Source organism: Pan troglodytes, chromosome 6, assembly GCF_028858775.2.
Source record: "Pan troglodytes isolate AG18354 chromosome 6, NHGRI_mPanTro3-v2.0_pri, whole genome shotgun sequence".
In the NCBI taxonomy this organism is placed as follows: Eukaryota; Metazoa; Chordata; class Mammalia; order Primates; family Hominidae; genus Pan; species Pan troglodytes.
The window spans coordinates 99,599,163-99,622,728 of record NC_072404.2 but is presented as its reverse complement, the minus strand read 5'-3'; the positions used below and the strand labels follow the sequence as shown (position 1 = coordinate 99,622,728).

The 23,566-nt window shown below is 35.4% G+C and overlaps 1 protein-coding gene across 6 annotated transcripts in view; it reads right to left on the bottom strand.

Annotated features, from left to right (window-relative positions):
- Positions 1-23,566, bottom strand: part of STEAP2 (STEAP2 metalloreductase) — a 31,639-nt gene that overhangs the window by 5,318 nt on the left and 2,755 nt on the right. The window contains exons 1-7 of one of the 6 annotated variants that reach the window (XR_010158582.1): positions 21,472-21,560; positions 12,506-13,030; positions 10,580-11,107; positions 8,040-8,204; positions 5,594-5,741; positions 3,925-4,162; positions 674-1,189 (exon numbers count right to left, since the gene is read on the bottom strand). Coding sequence is in view for 5 of the 6 variants with exons in the window: in XM_054655940.2 (XP_054511915.2) it covers positions 5,454-5,741; positions 8,040-8,204; positions 10,580-11,107; positions 12,506-12,997 (1,473 nt within the window). In the remaining variant the exon portion in view is untranslated. Of the gene's footprint in view, positions 1-462; positions 1,190-3,924; positions 5,742-8,039; positions 8,205-10,579; positions 11,108-12,505; positions 13,031-21,471; positions 21,958-23,566 lie in introns of those variants that run through there. The other 5 variants (XM_016945219.4, XM_016945220.4, XM_527812.9 and 2 more) reach the window with 5 other exon arrangements.

The following is a 23,566-nucleotide window of genomic DNA, read 5'->3' as shown; positions in this document are numbered from 1 at the left end:
TGAGGAAGAGGCAAGAGGATGTAGGCATGGCTGCATGGATGCGGGATGATAAAAAACATAATTTTCTGTAAAAATGAGTAATTATTTATTATAATATCTCTTTAGTATCCATCATAGATCACATTATACTAGATACTGGGGATTTAGTAGTAAATAAGACAAAATTTCTGCTACAGGGAGTTTACAGAATAGCTTGAATATTGTGTGTGTTCTGATTTAAAGATGCTTAATGAATGCTAGTAAAATGAAATAATGTAATAAAATAAATGTAAATGGAGGTTTTTCTAAATGACTATTTTAGTAAAAACAAACAAAACCCCTCCATAACTATCACATGTATTGCTTTCTGGATGCTTCTGAAAAGAAATAACTCAGAAAAGTATTAGAAGGCCTCCATCAAATACTAGAATTATTATTCAGTGAGAAAAAAATCCACGTGTATACAACATTTCAAAACAGAAGTTAAAGCATTAAATAGTACTTTTTATTTAAATGTTTATAAGGCAGATCTATGAGAATGATAGAAAACATGGTGTGTAATTTGATAGCAATATTTTGGAGATTACAGAGTTTTAGTAATTACCAATTACACAGTTAAAAAGAAGATAATATATTCCAAGCAGATACAAAATATCTAATGAAAGATCAAGGCAGGAAAATGAGTATAACTAATTGACAATGGAAAATCAATTTTAATGTGAATTGCACATTATCCTTTAAAAGCTTTCAAAAGAAAGAATTATGGCAGTCTAGTTAATTCAGACAGTGTTAAATGGTATCAGGATAAAGAACTGAAGGGCAGAAAGAATTAATTTTCACTTCATGTAACACACCCAGATTTACAATGGCTTAAACGCTGGAAAAAGCAGTGGAAGTAGGGAAGTAGTCAAGGTCTTTCTGGTCTCTAATCTGCCTTACTCTTCGGGTGTGGCTTTGATCCTCTGGAGACAGCTGCCAGGGCTCCTGTTATATCCACAATCCCAGCAGCAAGATGAAGGGATGAAAAAGGACACATGCTGCCTTCCTTTGAGGAGACTTCATCTCACTGGCCAACACTCAGTCACATGTACACCTAACTGCAAGGACAGCTGAGGAATGTAATGGGCAGCAGCTTTTAAAGAAGTAGAGTCAATAGGAAGACAAATTCCAGTTCCAGCTCAGTCTGGGTATCTGCAAAGCTGCAAAAGATCTTTAAAGACAATTTCAAGAGAATATTTCCTTAAAGTTGGCAATTTGGAGATCATACAAAAGCATCTGCTTTTGTGATTTAATTTAGCTCATCTGGCCACTGGAAGAATCCAAACAGTCTGCCTTAATTTTGGATGAATGCATGATGGAAATTCAATAATTTAGAAAGTTAAAAAAAACTCAGTATGTTAGGCTGAACAAAACATTTTTTAGTATCATATGGAAAGAATCTCTGAAAATTAAGCACTGTATAATTTTCTCATACTAAAAAAAAAGTGAAGAACCCATTCATTCATGTAAAATTCACTGTTTAAAGGTAAAAACAGATTGAGTTTCCACTGAAATTATTACAGTTTCATTTAGGGCTAATCATTTGTCCTGAATGTACATCAGAATTTGTTTTACCCACTGATGAACAATTGAAGGTAGGGCGTCTCATTTCACAATATAAATCTTAACACTGTGAGGTGTGTTATACTATGTATGTATCTTGTTTTAAGTCATGGATTTACAAAATAATTTCAACACATTTTAGGCTGTTTACTTATTTCAAAACAGGGATTTCATAGACTGACACAGGAATAATTAGTTCAGTGTTCACAGTATTCCTAAATATTTACTTATTACATTTATGATACTTTATTTAAAATACCAGATTAGAAACTTTAAATATTTCATAAATAAATCTCTTTTTTGGGGGGAAACTCTGTACAGAATTTATTATGAAATAGCTTAATGGCAAGTGGTAATTTAGAAGAATTAAGTTATCAGATAGGAGATATATTAAAATATTTAAAAATTGGATATATTCTTGAAGCCCTTTTACACAAGTAATTTCTATAATTTGATTGTAATGAAAGTATAATATACCTTGTTACTATTATCAGATTAATTTTTGAAAGTAGAATTCCTTAGTCAAGCCAAGGTTATGCTGCTTTATAAGAAATTAATCAGGTAGTTTAACACTAGAGCTCATTAGCCAACCTGTATGTAGCACAAAATAATCATCTCTGATAAATACCTATAAATATATTTTATTCATACTTTTAAATATTTTACAATTCAAATAAAAACCTTATATGTAGACAATCTGGGCTAAATTTCCATGTATGTTTTGAAAAATAATGTTAGCATGAATAGATTCATATTTAAATATGATTTTAAATATTCTTAATAGAGGAGACATAAGAAATATTTACATAAAAGCTAAGTAGCATGATACAGCTCATGGTTATTTTCCTCACAGGAAAACAATTACTTGATTTTTTTTTTGCATAGGATTAAGACTGAGTATCTTTTCTACATTCTTTTAATTTTCTAAGGGGCACTTCTCAAAACACAGACCAGGTAGCAAATCTCCACTGCTCTAAGGTTCTCACCACCACTTTCTCACACCTAGCAAGAGTAGAATTCAGTCCTACTTCTGAGGCCAGAAGAATGGTTCAGAAAAATAATGATTATAAAAAATAACAATTAAGAAAAATAATCACATAGAAGTAAAATAAAGCAACTAAACATCATAGTTTTGCATTTTTAGAAAAGCATTTAAACATTTAGAATTATAGTAAATATATTACATTTATTCTAAAACTTCAAAATTATTCTGTTTTTGTAGTACTGAAAAGAAGATAGTGCCATTTGAAACAACAGATGCATCTTTTATACATTTTCACAAGTTTGTTTTTCATATTTTTAAAGGCCCCATTTATCTGTAACAGTGGTATTTTTATTTAGAGTATTGGCTACTTAATATATACATGCAACAATATATGCTTTAATAGTCATTTAACTTTTAGGAATATTTCATTTCATTTTCACATTAAGTGATTAAGCATAGTGTTAAAAGAGTGGAATTTAAGGAATAAGAAAATATTGAAAATACGCTGTTATTTTCATTAGTTCACTATAATAGAATGTTTTTGCCCATAAAAGTTATCATTGCCCAACTGAATTCCTACCAAGAACTAACAAGTGATTCTCAAGTGGGGAGAAATATTATTAAAATAAAGAAAATAGAGGGCTCAGTTAGAAAGTACAAGATAATAGGCCGGGCGCGGTAGCTCACACCTGTAATCCCAGCACTTTGGGAGGCCAAGGCGGGCAGATCACGAGGTCAGGAGATCGAGACCATCCTGGCTAACACGGTGAAACTCCGTCTCTACTAAAAATACAAAAAGAAATCAGCCGGGCATGGTGGCGGGCACCTGTAGTCCCAGCTACTCGGGAGGCTGAGGCAGGAGAATGGCGTGAACCCGGGAGGCAGAGCTTGCAGTGAGCCGAGATCGTGCTACTGCACTCCAGCCTGGGTGACAGAGCAAGACTCTGTCTTTAAAAAAAAAAAAAGGACGGTACAAGATAATAAAATTCACCAAGAGAACATTAGAAAATCATAAGTGAATTACTAAACTGACAAGGCAGTTGTAGAAAAAGAGTCACTGGTGGGAAAGGTAGCCTCTACTAAATAAAAGTCTTTTTATTGTTGGCAGTTGGATTCAGTAGTACCTATGTGGGTAAGTTTAGAAATGTTATAATTTCAGGAAGAGGAATGCATATAATTGTATCTTGCCTATAATTTTCTATTTTAATAAGGAAATAGCAAGTTGGGGTGGGGGGAATGTAGGGCATTCTACAGTTTGAGCAAAATGCAATTAAATGTGGAAGGACAGCACTGAAAAATTTTATGAATAATCTGTATGATTATATGTCTCTAGAGTAGATTTATAATTAGCCACTTACCCTAATATCCTTCATGCTTGTAAAGTGCTCCCTAATGAATGGTTATGCAGGCAGGAGAACTTCTCAGGAAGAGAAAAGGAGAAGACCAACTCTACAGAGATTTTTGAAAGACTCCGTGGGATCTCAGCAATTTGTTAACACTGCTAGGGCCCTTCACTGCATAGGGAGGCATATGGACTGCCATGGGTCTCCAGGCTCATGTTCCAAGCAAGAATAGGGTAAGTAACTGTGAATTACCCTACAAGCAGTAATAAGTTTATTATAATAAAATTTTTGTACATTTTTGGATGCACCCAACCCACTCTAAAGAACGTCAGTGACTTTATACAAAAGAGGAAGCATCTAGATTGGCATTGTGAACATAATGCATAGGGGCGCGGCAGGAGTCTAGAGCCTAGTGGTTAAAACCGTGGCCTCTGGAATATGACTACCTGGACTTGAATGCTCACTCTGCCATTTATTAACTGCATGACCTTTGAAAAAGAACTTTTCTATCCTTCGGTCCCTCATGTGTAAAATGAGGATAATAACTACTTATCTCACAGGGTTGTTCTAAGTATTAAATGGGATAATACAAGTAAAGTACTTAGAACCATGCCTAGCACATCAGAATCCCTCAAAGAACATCAGTATAATCCTATACCATAGCAAGTGGTGACTGGTTAAGGTGCGACAAAGGTCAGCTGACAGATTACTTGTGCGCAAACTTGATACTGTTGTTCTAAGTAGGAACTAGTATACAGTTCCTAGGATTGGTACCGTATTAGAGATAGCAGTTTTGGAGGCCAAATGTTACTGAATCCTCTTCCTGATCAGTATATTAATATGAAAATGAAACTGCTCTGTAACACAATAAAGAATAAAATCTTTCATGAGGTATGTATTATCAGTATGTATTTCATGTCTCGAATATATTTTAAATATAATATCAGGTTTAATTTGTCTTTTTAATTTGTGTCTCTTCATATAATCACATTGCTTCATACAATTAATTTCATCCTTCAAATCCTATTTTATGAGAGAAATATAGGAATGCTATCATGCAGCCTTACCTAGATGTTAACATGATGTGTCCTTTCTTAAAAAAATGTATAATAATGCATTTCTACTTTTTAAGTTGAATAATTAAAATCTTAATCTTCAGAAAAAAATGTATATCCATTGAATTATTTTAAAAGCTTAAAATTCTGCTGGTTTGCAAATTGTTTTTAACATTATATCTATATTATTAACTGTAAGTATTTTTGCCTGATTATGAAATATAAAGTAACAACAGGGTTACAGTTGTGCGAAACAAAACAAAACATACCTAAATTACAATAATATGTTGACTAGAAAAATTCATATTGGCAAACATGACATTTGTGAAAATTAACTTGAAGAAAACTCTATCACTAAGTCAGTTGAAATCTCATTTAACAAGTTTCAACCCACGATAATTTGACAGCATACTTGTAACTGAACGTAGAAGTCATAAAAATAATGGCATGAGTAGAACTTTATATGGCAGCTGTGAACACCATTTATCATCACATTACTGTGACCCTCTCTGGGGAGACATGAGGGATTGTTCCTCCAATACCTTCTTCCAGAAATTGGCTCTTTTCCCAGCCTTTTTTAATTCGTTTTAGCTTTCGGCTTATACATGGAAGGAATAAAATAATCTTACCCAGAATTACAATTGAGGGCAAAACAAGAGCAAGAACAAAGTTTGGTGGTGTATAAAATCTGTAGTACTCTTCTTCAAAAGCTCGTTTCCATCCATAAATTAAAACATGGAAAGTACTTATGAGCAGAGCGACATATCCAAGTGTAGACTTGGGCCAGGAGAGGAAGGAAAAGAAACAAAGAATAAGAAACAAATGACTGAAACTCATAAATTAAACTATCAAGATACACCGTGTTTATATTTTGATAAAACTATTTTGTCTTAAATTATCAAGTTAACCTTTGTCCTCTACTGAATTAAATAATGTTAATATTTTTATATATGCATATATACTTATTATTTATATGCACACCTTATGTTACACAAATAAGGCCCTACTGCATACAGTTTAATATTCTTACTACTTCATTTATTTTATCCAGAACATTTTCCTCATGTCATTAAATATGAAAATGACATTAATACTGTATAATATTCTATTGAATGGATGTGCATAATTTATTAAACCATTCCTTTTTGTTGATAATTTACTGTTTCCAACTTTCCTCAACTATAAATGTCATGTTAGGCCATTTTCCATATTTTGATTTATTTTCTTAGGACTGGTTTCTAATAGTAGGATTATTGGTCAAAACATCTAGCTTTTCCTTAAGGGTACTGATACATACTGCTAAACTCTTCTTTATAAAAATTATTCACATTCCCACCAGTTGTGTATTAAAGAAATGTGTATGTATGTGTGTGTGTATACACATACACATAAATATAGTCATGTACCACATAAAGGCATTTTGGTCAACTATGGACTGCATATACAACAGTGGTCCCATAAGATTATATGCCTTATTTTTACTGTACCTTTTCTATGTTTAGATATGTTTAGATACACAAATATTTACCATTGTGTTACAAGTGCCTGTAGTATTCAGTACAGTAACATGCTGTACAGGTTTGTAGCCTGGGAGCAATAGGTCATGGTTTGTATAAATATGCTCTATGATGTTCACATGATAAAACTGCCTAACGACTCATTGCTCAGAACGTTCCCTATTGTTAGGTGACACATCACTGTTAATACATAAACAGACATATGATAAAATTAAATAAACTAATTTAAAATTATTAAAATTAATTAAATTAAATTAAAATTAATGAGCATCCTCATGGGCACACACACATATATACACACTGGTTAATAGGCAAATATGAAAAATCCTGCAGTATTAATATAAACAACAATTAAAATACAGAGTTTATTAAGAATACTTCAGTTAGGCACTTTACAGTTTAAATTCTAAAAGCTCATCATTCTTTAGTTCGCTAAATTATTATGTTTAAGACTGCTTACTTTGAAGAATAGTCTGTTATATAAAAGTAATATTACATCAGTATAGTGATGTAATGTCTAACTTTACTGGAAAATATCAACCCTCCAGCAGGCAAAATATTTGCAATTACTCATCTAAATTTATAATGATAATTTGCATCTGTCTAGAACCTTCTATTTCTTTTCGGGTATGATTAAACTAGCTGTTGGGAAAGTACTCTCCCTTTTCTTCAAAAAGGAAAAATAAATTCAGATAAGCATTTTGGCCCTGCTTTGAATGAGATTTTTACAGGACCTAAAAAAAAAAACAAGCAAATAAGCAATGAAATGAAACAAAACTTAAGTGTACCACCAAAGGACATGAATCTGTCTACTATGCTGTAAACCATTTGGATACAACCAGTACAGATTTTGTGAAAATATAGGAAGGGTCTATGTTTCAGTTATATATTTTTAAAATATGCAACCTTATTATTTAGATATTATTGGAGAGGGTGAATGTTTAACTTATTAAAGAATACAATGGTGGTTTGAAATCCCTTTACAGACATCCATACATATTAGTATACTACTGGTATACTAACAAAATTCTTAAGGCTGGTTGCATGTTATAATCCATTACTCTAGTTACCTAGTTTGCCACTGCTTTTGTTTGTATGTGTGTGTATATATACACACATTTCTTTAAAATATTCAGATTGACATCCCCACTTGAGTTCAAATTAATAAGATTTTTCTGGACAAATCAAGATGACTCAAAACGTAAAATAATTTTTCATTCACTTGGCTAATAATAAATTGACTTTCAACATTAAATTTGATCTAAGCTCATCCTTCCCAACTTTCATTTTTTTTTTCTCTTTTAAGATAACTTTTTCATTCTTAACATAGTATACTGGAAGGCAGTGCTGTCAAAGTCTTCCAGTACAATCATATACTGACTGGTCTTTCACTTATTTAACCAGAGCAATCCTAAGCTGGCTTCCAGCATAATGTATCTAGATGCATAAATATAGCCTCAAAGGCACCCTTTTAATAAGGAACATATTTAAAATGCAGTTGTTCTTAACAAGGAAATCCTATCCTGCACAATCCTTCACCAAACAAAACCCCACATACCTGAATAAAACTGAATTCTCTCCAGTTTAAAGCATTGCTCACTGAAGGGATAGAAGTGACTGCCAGGAGGGAAAGTAAGCCAAGGCTCATTATGCCAAAGGAGATATACATTTCAATTCTCCAAACTTCTTCCTCATTCCAAGAGTTTTCAATATTTGCATGAACCTAACAAGAAAGCCAATGTGAATTTCCTTTATTTAGTAGAACATTAACTGATTCAGCACAGAGTTCACTCTTGGCATAAGAAGAACCTGGTCATATATGGACATATTTAAGTTGTACTAATTCAGTCTAACAAACCATTACAGAGAACCTGTTACTGGATGATACTGCTCCAGGTGTAAGGGAAAAGAGAATTAAACAAAAGGAGGACAAAACTTTCTCTTTCCTTGTATACGTGCTAGAATAGAGGGGCAAAGCTTTGCCATCATCATTACAGGGACTCTGGAGTCCAACACCATAAAATACCTAGTAGTTGGTTCTAGGGTGACACAAAAGAAGTTACTGACAGTTAAACTTAGTTTTGAAGTACTATTACAAGCTGGTTTAAACTTGGTTGAATATCTGGGATATAGTCTGGCCTTAGTTCAACTTGGATCCAGTCAGGGAATTTCTAAACTATGTCAGTATCTTCTTCCATCACATGAATAATATATCTGTTTTATCTTTCTTCTCATCTTCTCTTCCTAGAAAGCTGTGATTTCCCTAGCTATAAAGGCCAATGGAGCTCATTTATCCACTTGAACTGCCTCATTTAATATGATCCCCAACTATCCAATTGTGTCATTTATATGCAGTATTTTTTCCAAATGTCTTTTCCTTACATTGATAATGTGTATATAGTCAAGTCAGACAGTTAACTCTGAATTTGTGGTATTTTGTGTAGGGACTATCTTTAGAAGTTCTATTTACATTCAGAATATAATTAGAGTATAAATCAAGTATTGGACTCCTTCAGCTGAAATTTTTGATTTAAGTAAGTATCTATTAATGGAAAACAGATTCTAACTTAACAACAGTTTAACTTTGTCCAATTCCAGTTAACAAAACATACTTGAAATTTAACAACATCGAAAAGCTGCTTCTTAGCTATTAGTTCCCTAAGGCAATCATACCATCATCTTGAAAGAGGCCACAGAGTTCTTACCATCTTCTTATTTGATATCTATACAATACAGAAAAACAGCACTACCCAGTGTACTCGGAGACTACAACCTGAATCTACCTGCTCTCCCAGTTCATTCATTCATCCACAAATGGGCTGTTTGAGTGTCCACAATGTCTAGGCTCAGATCTAGGCACTGGGTATGTATCAGTGAAAAAGATAGACAAAGATCCCTCTTCTCATGAACTTACTTTCTGTTGGGGGAAGGCAGACACTGGTAAATGTATTTTTAACATGGAAATCAAGTGTGTTAGAAGATGGTAAGTGTTATTAAAAAAAGAAAGGTAGAGCAGGGTAAGTCAGAAGGATTGGGAATACTGGTTGGGGCAGAGGCAGCGGCATTTAAGATGGTATCCAGCATAGGACTCGCTGAGAAGGTGAGATCTGGCCAAATGACTGGAAGGAGATAAGGGAGCCGACTGAGCAACAATAAAAGCCTTAGTATCCCATTAAGAGAAGTTGTTTTTTTTCAGAGAGTGAATGGTTTAAAGGTTATCAATCTACTAATTAGAAAAATATTATTTTAGGTTTTATTGTTGAAACAAGCTTAAGTACTAGATGCCACATACTTGGACTATGATGCCTTCGATCCTTACAAAATGCAGATGCTTTTACACATTTGTTTTGGTGCAATGTTCTTGGCTTTCATTGAGAAATGCTACACCAAACAGCTTCAGGGAAACCCCTTAAATTACATCTGTGGATTGGGAATTATGGAGGAAAACCATAGTCTACCTCATAATCAAACCCCTTCCATGAAGTGCTCCCTGAGATTATTTTTTTAGAGCTAAGTGCTAGAAAATCTTCACCCGTGGAACTATTATCTTTTCTGGTTTTTGATAACAAGAGCTTTGTAAATAATAGGGTCTCCCTTCTCATTGTATTGAAAATCTCAAAGCCAAAAGAGAAGCTGTGTAGACACTCTTAGCAGAGGTGTATTCGACTTTTTTCTCCTGATCTTGTCTTCCTGTTCTGTTTTGTATTTTTACTGGTTCTAATTTTATTGTATATATTTACTGAGAGTTGCCTCATCATTTTGTGGAGCACAGCCAATTATAAAACATTAAAATAATGAATTGTTGAATACTGAAAGCACTCATTGCGATTATAACATTGAAAAAGGGGGAGAACCCAACCCTCTATTTTCTGCTTTTATTCTGTATGGAAAAGGATGGTAGCAGCCTTTACTTAAATAATTTTGAATTAGCCACATAATTATTTTGCAAAAACATTGTTTAAAGAACAATTCTTTCCCCTCCCACAGTATATCAAAATCAAATTTCCATTACAGGGCATGTAAAATTTTATGTTTTACAATTTATACTAATAAAAAGTATTTTACTAGCATCAGATAAATAACAAGCACATTCAGTACCTGCTGATAAGCCATGTTGAGAAACAAATATCTCTCTGACCTTCTCATCGGTAAGCAGAGGCTGTAGGCAACATGGACCACAGCGAAGAAAAAACTTAGTAATCCAAGCTGTTTTCTACACTGTAACCAGGTTTCCAACCAAGGTGGAAATCTCCTATACTTGGTGCCGTAATAAAGTTGATAAGCAGCTGCCAGAAGACCTGCGAGGTATACTAGAGAGAGCAAAGTAATGGCAACTATAGGTAAGGTTTTATTCACAATCTCTATAGGAATTTTGTAAAAGTCACTCTGTTGGTTTCTAGCATATGGATGAATCACATCTCTGACAAAGGAATAAAGGAAAAAAAATGTGGCCAAGCTTATAGCTACCACCACTGGCCCTCTCCAGAGAGTAAAGAGTCGTAGGGGTAAATTTTCAATCTCTCTGGCTGATGATAAGGATCCCAAGTCAATGGGAATGAAATTCAACTGGCGGGCAAGTTCAATAACCTGTTGTCGGGCTTGAATATTGTTGCTGCATATATAAACCTGTGGAAAAAACAAAAAGACTCAGCATTACCATTGTTGTTTATAAAAATGGTAGCAATCGCATGCTCCACTTACGGAGCATCACCTGTGATGACCTTGAGGAATAAATACTTGTTGAATTTTCAGCTATATTATAGTATCTAACAGATTTCAATAGTTTGAAAGCCTACAACAACAAGTATTTATTGAGCACCAAGTTCATTACTGGAGTGAGCTACTATTACTAATGGGTAGGCCACCTCATTCAGGGCTAGAAAAATATTGCTATAGAGTCTCCAAGTAATGTTTGGGGAAAACAAATTCCTAAATATATCCCTGAAGATGTTTGTATAAGGACTCTAAAATAGACCACATAGAAATATTTGCATGTTTCTATTTACATAATGGTGACAATATAACACTCTTTGGATTATTAATCTTGGATAACATTAGCCAGATGAATGACAAATCCTATTTGAATGAATATTATATAATCATTTATGAACTTTTAAAATAGAGGTCCTTTTATAACACAAATAAGAAAAAAGTATTCTAAATTAATTTATTACAGTTGTGACAATGGTGGAATAAACTTTTTTAAAAACCCATTTGGAAAAAATTTTGTATAAATTATAATACGGTATAATAAGTCTAAAAATAAACCAAACACTCAAAATAAAGGCATAAACACTACATAATACAAATTTAGACTATTTCTGTAGCTCATTTTGAATTTAATCACTGTTCCACATTTTTTTCTGTTAAAAATTTAAAATTGGTATAAATATGGGCATATTATTAAATTCAGGTTTGTCTCACAGGTCCTGGTTCTAATTTGCTTATTCTATATCCACTGCTAAACTTTGGTGGATATGCAAAAGAGAAAAAAGGATTCAGAAATAGCCTGTAGAAGAGCATATGTTCTTTTACCAGTCATTAAAATAAAGACTGGAAAGTAAATGGTTATCATGACTCTGATATACAGCATACAATGATATAATACTGAAACTTATTTTCTAAGGAATCTAATCAACTGTCTTTATGGACAAAAACAATAAAAGTGTTTTATAATCATGCTTAATTGTAATGCATAAGCACATTTAAAAGATTTTTAAAACATATTTTATGTGTTTACTTATAAAAGCTCGTTCCACAATGGTGTTGACAGAGTGCCCCATCTGCTTTATTCTCAAGTTGAACTGGATGACGTTCACGTTATTTTCCCAGTTTTCCACATCATTTTGGGAATGGGAATGTGCCCTTACAAGGTCAGGACATTAATCTTCAGGTGCTCATAATTAATTTTCAAATGATAATCATTGGAAAGTGTCAGAGTTTGGTATTAAAATGTTTGATATTTGCTTAGTTGTTTAACTACAAAATACCAGATACATAAGAATAAAAATGTAAAATACATACCTGCCGGCTGGCATCCTTAGGTCCTAACTGAAGTGCCCAAGCTGAGATAACATTAAATCCTTTGACAATCAAAGAATCTGGGAATAATGAAGCCAAATATTCAGCATTGGATTCTGGGTACTGGTTTATCCTCATGTTATTGCTCACATCAATCAGGATTTTACCCACAAGCAGATGTCTCAGGTCCCACAGGGAGGTATAATGTTCTCTGTGTATAGCAACAAATATTATATTTGTTTTTGTGAGAGCATCTTCATGATGAGTGACATCTACCACATGAGGAAAAAATTCAGAAGCAAACTTAGGATTTCTACTTCCTATGACCACATGATAGCCACATCTAATAAGTCGAATGGTCACGGATTTGGCAAAATCTCCACTTCCAATCACACCTACAGTGACCTTCCTTGCATCTTTGATACCATTTATGCCATTAGGTAAAAAAGTTTCACTAAGGCTCTTAGGGCTTCCCATCATAGAGATTGATTCCATGATACGGACACTTCCAAGATCACCAAGAATATCCTAGGGGAGAGAAAATAAAATGGTCATGAGTTACCTATTACTGAACATTAAAACACTTCTAGACATTGTAATCGCCTGTCTTTCTAGAGGTAAAATATTTCACCACACTTTAACATACAGCACAGTAAGACACAATTTGTAAGCTAAAAAAGGATCACTATTCTGGTTTCTCTTCATAAATCTTTTGACTTTTAAAAAAGCATCTCAATAGGAAAATTAACTGTCACAAAGGTGAGGTGCTAAAGTGGGGCTTCTCAAATTTTAATGTGCACACAGATCACTTCGGAATCTTGTTAAAATGTAGATTCTGATTGAGTAGTTCTGGAGGGAGGCTCAACATTCTGCATTTCTAATGAAAGCAATACCAATGCTGGTCTGAGGACCCCTCTTTGAGCAGCAAGGCACTAGTGATGCAGGACAGGAAAGCCCCCAAATGGGGGCTTAGCCCAGGAGACTACTTGGCTTTGCATGGGAAAGAATTCAAGGGCGAGCTGGTGGTGTTAAACAGCAACGTTTATTGAAGCAACAGTTTACAGCAACAGCAGAGGTACTGCTCCTTGCAGAGCAGGCCTACCCTGTAGGCAGTGTGCCTAGAGTAGCAGCTCAGTGGCAGCTCTGCAGTCATATTTAAACCTACTTGATTTATATGCAAATTAAGGGGTGATTTATGCAGAAATTTCTAGGATGAGGGTGGTAATTTCTGGGTTGTTGGGCTGTTGCCATGGAAAGGGGTGGTAACTTCTAGGTGTTGCCATGGCAATAGTGAACTGACATGGCACACTGATGGGCACGTCTTATGGGGAGGTGCTTCTGCCCTGACCTCAGTTTGGTCCAGTGTCTGAACCTTGCCTCTGGATTCAAGTTCTGCCTCCTACCTCACTAGAGCACATGAAAAAAGGGACTGAGGTTTTCACTCAGAACTTTTTTGAAAAACACACTTGTAACAAGTATGATTACCCAGCTTTTGAGCAGATCAGAGGCAGCAAATCACAAATGCTGCTGGAGGCAGAGAGGACTGTGATACTAAGTGATGGCTCACAAGACAAGAGAAGACAGAAAAACCATTTTTTAAAAAGCCATTTAAACCAAAACTGTCTAAAGTCATTTGGGGTAGAGGTTATAAAGTTCCCTATATACTTCAGTAGCTAGTGACTTTATCATTAAATGAGAGCTAGACAAATTAGCTAACAATGAATCCTGGCACTTAAATAATATCTTAATAAAAATAGGCATCAAAATATAACAAAAGAGTAAATACCATGGACTTCTATCATTCACCCTATATCTTACAATGTATCATTGAGAAAGATAGCTTACCTATGGAAAAAGGATTAGTAACATGTTTATGATCTTAAATTATATAATATGTATGAAATCTTTTTCTTCCCCTTTGTAAAGAACATGGCTGTGCTTTGGTCAAGGACAGGCAGAGGTAAACATCCAGAGTGAGTGAGTTCAGAGCGCAAGCATATAACTTCACTTGTTACTTGTTATCATAGCCATGTAGACATAACAGAAGCTCACCACCATTGCTATAACATAGGGAAAACTCATCACTTGGCTCTAAGCCACTATTGTCTGTAAAAGGTATAATTGCCCTGCTGACACTGTAGAGGCACTCTTGTGCTCAGAGACAGAGAGTCAGAGCTGTCTGTCTTTGCAGACAGATGGGGGAGCCAGGACCCAGCTTGGCTTGCCCATGCCCAGAGAGAGAAATAGTTAAGCTGCTGACCCTGAAGGCAAGGGAGCTGTGTGTGTGGGAGCCACAAGACTAAGCAGCTGAGACAGGATGGACAGTGTGAGAAAGTTGTTGATCAGAGCTGCTGTTGAATAAAATCATCTTTCACCTGCCTACAGCCCTTCGAGTATTCTTTCTGCTCATCCACCCACGCCCTTTGGACCGCAGCATGACACCCTTTCATTTGTTGGCTGCATAAACTATGACGCAGTTATTCTTCCTGGAAAAATCTCTCAAATTATTTTTTAGTTGAGAGACTAGCATCTGAAATGTTCATATTTGGAATAATTTGCTCAAGAATACAAATCAGGTTGCCATGAATTAGTGTCGAAATTGGGTCTGAAAGAAAAATACTCTTCCATTCTACCCTCATTGCACAATTTCTTCTATGCTCATAGCAGATGTGGACCATTTCAGAGGATTTAATGGACTTTACAGGCACAGGTGGAAAGTTTCAAAAAAAAGTTGGGGTTTTTACTAAATGAAATTTGAAATGACTACAGCCAGGAAAATTCAACTTTTTACCCTAGAAATGAGTCACATCCAGTAACTCCAAATACATCAGTATGTTAAACTTTAGAAAGACAATAATTATAGTAATATTACTTAATGCTTATACAGGACATAATGTATTTCAGCTCTCTTGTGGTTTTTATGTATTAACTGATTGAATCCCCACAACCACCCTAAGAGACAGGTGCTAATACTGTCATACCCACTTTGCAGATGAGGAAACTGAGACCTGCAGAAGATAATTAATTTATCCAAGGACATAAAGACAGAAAATAAAGAAGCCAGGTAGTTGTCCAGCTAAGACATGTGTTATTTAGGTGCATGTAAGGAGTTTAGGAAAGGGTGTTTTTGGGGGGTTATAAGTATCAAGGTGTAACAATTACAGTTGTACTCAAAGTAGTATATTATTCCTTTTTCTTTGGTCATTTCATTGCTCCTCAGAGTTACCTAGGAGCAACCGATCCTGGGAAAGAAGAACGTTTACTATTTTTAAATCAATTACATGTTTCATTTCACACCTTTCAAGATAGACCACTCCCTTGGTGTGGTCCATGCACCCAGAAAGGCAGGCAGGAGTCAGAGGTACCAGGGTAGGAAAAAAACCTGTCAATATCCATTTGGAGATGTCACTAGCTATGCTGGGAATCAGGAGTGGTTAAAAAAACTGGAAGTAATGAAATCCATGCTCACTTCATTCGAAAGTTAATGGTAATCATGTGCATTATCTAAGGGTGAAAAAGGTTGCTAGATTCACACAAGGGAATCCAAGTTTCCTATATCCCAGCCTGGAGTTCTTCTGAGTATATACTGCAGCATCTCCCAAAATATAAGAATTGCAAAATCTTTAAATCTAACACTCATGATGATCAAGACTTTTTCAAACAGAAACAAAAACAAAACAACATTAATTATCTGCTTATTTTACAAAGCAAGTTCAAATCCCTTCTGTAAATCAGAATGTGAACAGGTAAAAATTTTATTTTGCTGGGAGTTCCTTTATAGGTGACTAGTCATTCTTCTCTTGCTGTTTTTAGAATTCACTCTTTGTCTTTTACTTTTGACAATATGACTATAATGTGCTGTGGGGAAGACCTTCTTGTATTGTATCTGTTTGGAGATCTCTAAGTTACCTATATCTGGGTGTCTACATCTCTCACTAGACTTGGGAAGTTTTCATTGTTGAATAACTTTGAATGCAAGTGGATTAAACTTTCCACTGAAAAGATATAGACTAATAATAGATAAAAAATCATGACCCAAGTATATGCTGGGTACAAGAAACCCATCTAACATATAAAAACACATATAAGACTGAAAGCAAAGGGATGGAGAAAGATAGTCCATGCAAATGGAAACCAAAAGTCACTATACTTATATCAAATAAAACAGAGTTTGAGTCAAAAACAGTATAAAGAGACAATGAAGGTCATTATATAATGATAATAGATAAATTCTAGCAAGAGGATATAACAATTCTAAACATATATACACCCAACAACAGGCCACTCAGATATATTAATATAAATAAAGTGTTATGAGATCTAAAAGGAGAAACAGACGCCAATACAACAACATTTGGGGACTTCAACACCGCCTGCCAGCATCTGACAGATAATCTAGACAGAAAATTAACAAAGAAACATTGAATTTAAACTATACATTAGACCAAATGGACCTAACAAACATTCACAGAACATTTTATACAACAGTTACAGAATACAAATTCTCATCAGCACATAGACATTCTCTAGGAATGACCATGTTGGAACACAAAATAAGATTCAACAAATTTTTTAAAAATCGAAGTCATATCAAGTATTTCCTCAGACCACAATGGAATAAAACTAGAAGTCAACAACATGAGGAACTTTTGAAACTGTAAAAATAAGTGATTAAACAACATGCTCCTAAATGACTACGGTGGCAAAGAATAAATTAAGGAAGAAATCAAAAAATTTCCCTCAACAAATAAAAATAAAAACACAACACACTGAAACCCATGAGATACAGCAAAAGCAGTGCTAAGATGGAAGCTTATATCAACAAGCACCTATACCAAAAAATCATTACGATTTCAAATAAACAACTTAATGATGTACCTCAAGGAACTAGAAAAGCAAAAACAAGCCAAACCCCAAATTGGTAAAAGGAAAGTAATAATAAAGATCAGAGCAGAACTAGACAAATTGGGACTTAAAAAACAATACAAAGGATGGATGAAACAAAAAGTTTTGTTTTTTGAAAAGATAAAATTGATAAAGCACTTGCTAGACTAACCAAGAAAAAAGAGGAAATACTCCAATAAAAAATCAGAAATGGAAAAGGAAACATTACAATTGATACCACAGAAATACATAAGATCATGAGAAGCTATTATGAACAACTATACACCAACAAACTGGAAAACCTAGAGGAAATGGATAAACTGCTACCCATATACAAGCTACCAAGATTGAAATGGGAAGAAATGGAAAACCTGGACAGACCAGTAACAAAAAAAGTTGAGGCAGTAATTAAAAAACTCCCAATAAAGAAAAGTCCAGGGCCAGATGGCTTCACTGCCGAATTCTACCAAACTTTCAAAACAGACCTAACACCAATTCTCTTCAAACTCTTCCAAAACATTAAACAGGAGGGAATTCTGCCTAACTCATTCTATGAGGTCAGCATTATCTTCATACCAAAAGCAAACAAGGCTCAACAAAAAAGAAAACTACATACTAATATTCCTGATGAGCACAGATACAAAAATTCTCAACAAAATACTAGCAAACCAAGGGCCAGACATGATGGCTTATGCCTGTAATCCCAGCACTTTGGGAGGCCAATGCAGGAGGATGGATTGAAGCCAGGAGTTTAAGCCCAGCCTGGGCAACATAATGAGACCCTCGTCTCTACAAAAAATTTAAACAATAGCTAGGTGTGGTGGTACACACCTGAAGTCCTAGTCCTCGGGAGCTGAGGCAGAAGAATCACCTGAGCCCAGAAGTTGAAGGCTGCAGTGATTTATGATTGCATAACCGCACTCCCTCCTGGGCAACAGAGCAAGACCCTGTCTCCTAAAAATTGTGTGTGTGCGCGCGTGTGTGTCTGTAGAAGCAAACCAAATCTAACAACTCATAAAAAACACACACACATCATGATCAAAGGGGATTTATTCCAGGAATGCATCCCAGGGATACAAGGATGGTTCAACATATGCAAATCAACAACTGTGATACATCACCTGAAGAGAATGAAGGACAATAACCATATGATCATCTCAATAGATGCAGAAAAAACATTTGAGAAAATTTAGCATCCCCTCATGATAAAACTTGCAACAAACTAGGGATAGAAAAAATATGCTTCGACATAATAAGGGCTTATATGATCTATATAATAATAATATAGCTATCATTATTTTGAAATGGGGAAAAGCTCAAAGCCTTTCCTCTATGAACAGAAACGAGACAAGGATGCCACTTTCACCACTTCTATTCAACATCATATTGGAAGTCCTAGCCAGAGCAACCAGGAAAGAGAAAGAATAAAAGGTACCCAAACTGGAAAAGAGGAAGGTCAAATTATCCCTCTTTGCTGATGATATGATCTTAGATCTAGATAAACCTAAAGATTTCACACAAAAACTCTTAGATCTGATAAATAAATTCAATAAAGTTGCAGGATACAAAATCGACATACAAAAATCAGTACCATTTCTATACACCAACAATGAACTTGCTGAAAAAGACACCAAGAAGGCAATCCCATTTACAATAGCTATAAAAAAACAAAAACAAACAAAAAACAACTAGGAATATATTTAACCAAGGAGGTGAAAGTTTGCTACAAGGAAAACTACAAAGCACTGTAGAAAAAAATTAAAGATGACATAAACGAATGGAAAAACATTCCATGCTTATGGATTGGAAGAATTAATATTAAAATGACCATACTGCCCAAAGCAATATACAGATTCAATGCAATCCCTATCAAAATACCAATGTGATTTTTCATAGAATTAGAAAAGACAATCCTAAAATTCATATAGAACCAAAAAATATCCTGAATAGCTACAGCAATCCTAAGCAAAAAGAACAAAGCTGAAGGCATCACACTACCTGACTTCAAAATGTATTACAAGGCATAGTAACTGAAAAAACATGGTACCGGTATAAAAACAAATGCACAGATCAATGAATGCAACAGATTAGATAATCCACAAAAAAAATCCACACATTTACAGCCAACTGATTGTCAACAAAGGCACCAAGAACATACACTGAGGAAAGGATATCCTCTTCAAATATATGGTACTTAGACAATTGGATATCTGTACGCAGAAGAATAAAACTGGACCCCTGTCCCTCACCATATACAAAAATCAACGCAAGGTCAACTAAAGACTTAAACATAAGACCCAAAACCCCTCATTTCAAGAAGAAAACATTGGGGAAATATTTGAAGACATTGGTCTAGGCAAAGATTTTATGGCTAGGACCTCAAAAGCACAGCAACAACAACAAAAAAATAGACAAATGGGACTATATTAAACTAAAATACCTCCGTGCAGCAAAGGAAACAATCAACAGAATGAAGAGACCACCTATTGAATAGAAGAAAATATTTGCAAACTATTAATCTGATAAGGGACTAATATTCAGAATATACAAGGAACTCAAACAACTCACAATAAAAAACACATAATCCCATAAAAATGGGTAAAGGTCATGAATAGACATTTTTCCAAAGAAGACAAACAAATGGTTAATAGGTATATGAAAAAATGCTAAGCATCACTAATCACCAGAGAAATGCATATCAAAACCACAATGAGATTTCAACTTATCCCAATTAGAACTGCTATTATTAAAAGAGAAAAATGACAGATGCTGACAACGATTCAGAGAAAAGGGAATCCTTATATCTTATTGGTGGAAATGTAAATTAGTACAGCCACTGTGGACAACAGTATAGGGGTTGTTTCTCAAAAGACTAAAAATGGAACTACCATACAATCCAGTAATCTCACTACCGGGTATTATCTACAGGAAAAGAAATTAGTATATCAAAGAGATACCCGTCCTCACGTGTTTTTTTTTTTTTTGCGCACTATTCACACTAGCAAGGATATGGAATCAATCTACATGTCCATCAACAAATGGATAAAGAAAATGTGGTATGTATACACAATGAAATATTATTCAGCCTTAAAAAATGAAATCGTGTCATTTGCAGCAACATGGATAGGAGTGGAGGCCATTATGTTAAGTGAAATAACCCAGGCACAGAAAGGCAAATACCACATGTTTTTACTCATGTGTGGGAGCTAAAAAAGTGGATCCCATGGAGGTAGAGAATAGCATGAGAGATATCAGAGGCTGGAAGGATGTGTTGATGGGAGGAGGGGAGGAAGAGATGTTGGTTCATGGACACAAATGTACAGTTAGAAGAAGTAAGTTCTAATGTTCAATAGCAAAGTAGGTTGCCTATAGTCAGTAACAATGTACTGTGTATTTCAAAGTAGCTAGAAGAGATGACTTGAAATGTTCTTAACACATAGATATGATAAATACTCAAGGTGATGGATTCCCCAAAAACTCCAACCAGATCATTACACATTCTATGGATATAACAAATACTCATGTGTACCCCATAGATATGTAACATGTATCAATTTGTTTTAAAAGTTAGTCTAAGCAGGCTTCTTCAAGAAATAAATCCTACTTCCATCAATGTTCTGAAAACTGGCCAGTGAGGGTGACCTGAATATTGCTGACCTGGCTTGGCACTACGCTTATGGTAGTGAGGGAAAGTCCCACTGTTTTGGCACATGGAGTAGCAGAACTGCAATCTCAGAGCTGCTTCTGAATGAGCTACTAAAGCAGTGTTTCTCAACCCTAGGTGCATTCTCCAATGACCTGGCAAGTTTTAAAACACAGTGATGACGGGTCACCCCCCTACCACCCAGTTTTCACTTAATTGTTCTGGGGTTCATCCTGAGCAACAGCATTTTTTAAAAAAGATTAGCAGATGTTTTATTATGCAACCAAGATTGAAAATCACTCTAGTAAAAGATTCAGAATTCAATCTAATACTTTCATCATTTGGCAATAGTAGATGTGGCTTTCTGACCCTCACTTATGTTAATTTTTACATTGTTGTTTGTAGTAATGAAAAATTACACTTGCGAAAGAGTAGTAGTTACCTTTGAATATAGGACGCTGAATAATATGCATGCAGTTCTTTCCCCTTTTCCACGCAAGGAGGAGCAGTATCAGAAGGTCCACTCACAATTTTCCAATTTCCTCTCTTCACTTTCTGGGAAAGGCAATGCCATTCCTTAAAATGCATCACTCCTTGCACAACATACTTTGTTCCTGTTGTTTCATAATATTCAAAATTCGGAATATTTCCATGACTGTATCTCTTCTTTCTGTTCTACAAGGGGATCCCCTCCCCAGTTCTCCAGGCATCATGATCCTGCTGACCTGAGCAGACCACTGTTTCCAAGGGAATGACTCACTAGAAAGGCACTTGTCAAACTTTAATGCAAATATAACCTGGGGACCTCTTTAAAATGCACACTCAGATTCTTTAGGTCTAGAGGGAGGTTAGACATTCTGCATTTTTTCACAAGCTCCCAGGTGATGTCCACAGTGTCTATACCTTTTCTTTGGAAGTTATTCATAAGGAATCCAAATTAAATAACTGATAAAACTATGTCATTTATAGGCTGGGCATGGTGGCTCACGTCTGTAATCCCAGCACTTTGGGAGGCCGAAGCAGGTGGATCACTTGAGGTCAGGAGTTCAAGATCAGACTGGCCAACATGATTAAACCCCGTCTTTACTAAAAAGGCACAAAAATTAGCCAGGGGTGGTGGCAGGTGCCTGTAATCCCAGCTACTTGGGAGGCTGAGGAAGGAGAATCGCTTGAACCAGGGAGCCAAGATCGCGCCACTGGACTCCAGCCTGGGCAACAGAGTGAGACTCAGCCTCAAAACAAAAACAAAAACAAACAAAAACAAAAAACAACTATGTCATTTATAGAAAGTTTTGTCTTCATAGTGTAGGGGTGAAAGAGCAGGCCTAAGCTTCTGCAATCACTTTGATTCTGTGAGTCTCAATTTCCTTTGTTAAACAGCAAACAAATAGGTTATACTTGACTCTGGTGGTAGTTTCCAACACTAAATAAGTCTTGAAGCTGTGTAATAATGGTAATATCACCACCCTATATTTAACACTTCAACTTCGGGAGCTCAATCTAAAAGTGTGTGTCAATGACATCGTTTTCTTGAATGGGCATTTGACTTGCTGTACACATTTAATACTTGAGAATGTATTATTATGATAGGGAATTCAGTTACACTCAGCTGGACAGCCTCTTAAGGTTTTCAGTTTAGAAGGATTTCCTGAACATTCCTGAAGCTGAATGGCACCTGTTGTGCTATGTTACTTTTGAAAAATAGAACCTAATTTGTTTCACACATAAATAGGGCATTTATTATTGGATGACAGCAACTCTGAAAGGGCTGTCCACAGAGGTTTTGATGACATTTCACAACCTGCAGATTTGGAGAGGCTATCAAGAAAACATAATTCTCCAGGGCCATGAGGTGGGGTGGTGTAATCTTCACTTTGTAAGCCCACATCTGAGCATCTCTTCTTCATTGTCTCTCCTGCAAACACCCAGCTCCTTTGAAGCTCATGGTACTTCACCATACCCTCTCCCTGTCCTTACTGCTGTCCTCACTGCTGTCCTCTACTGACTTCTAGTTTATTCCTTATGACTGCAGACTCTGGCTCCCAGTATACACATGGTCATCCTCTCTACCCTGATAGCTATCATGTTTTTCCTGGACTTTATCATTCAAGTGGATGAACCCTTCAACTTCAGGGGCTCTTATTTCCTTGACTTATTCATTGGAGACAATGAATTTTAGCCTCTACCCCACCTCAGTCACTCACTGCCTGAAATCTCCAAGCACTGTCTCCAGGACTTCCAATAATCTTAGTTTAAATATTCACACTGATAATTCTAAACAGCAAAATAAATCTGATCCGTTGACCTCTACCTCTCTAATTGCTTAATATCCTGCACTCTCCTTCAGCCTGCTCTGGTTTCTCTTTAAACCGAGGCTAGATTTGTAGTCACTCCCTTAAAAAGATCCTCAGCTCTCTTACTCTCCATCATATCTGCTTGGCAAAACTCTAGTCCTGGACCCAGCTATCCATTTTCTCTGTATATGTATCCACGTTGGTGAAGGTTGCTGGAGAAAAACCAGAAAACTGAGCTCATTA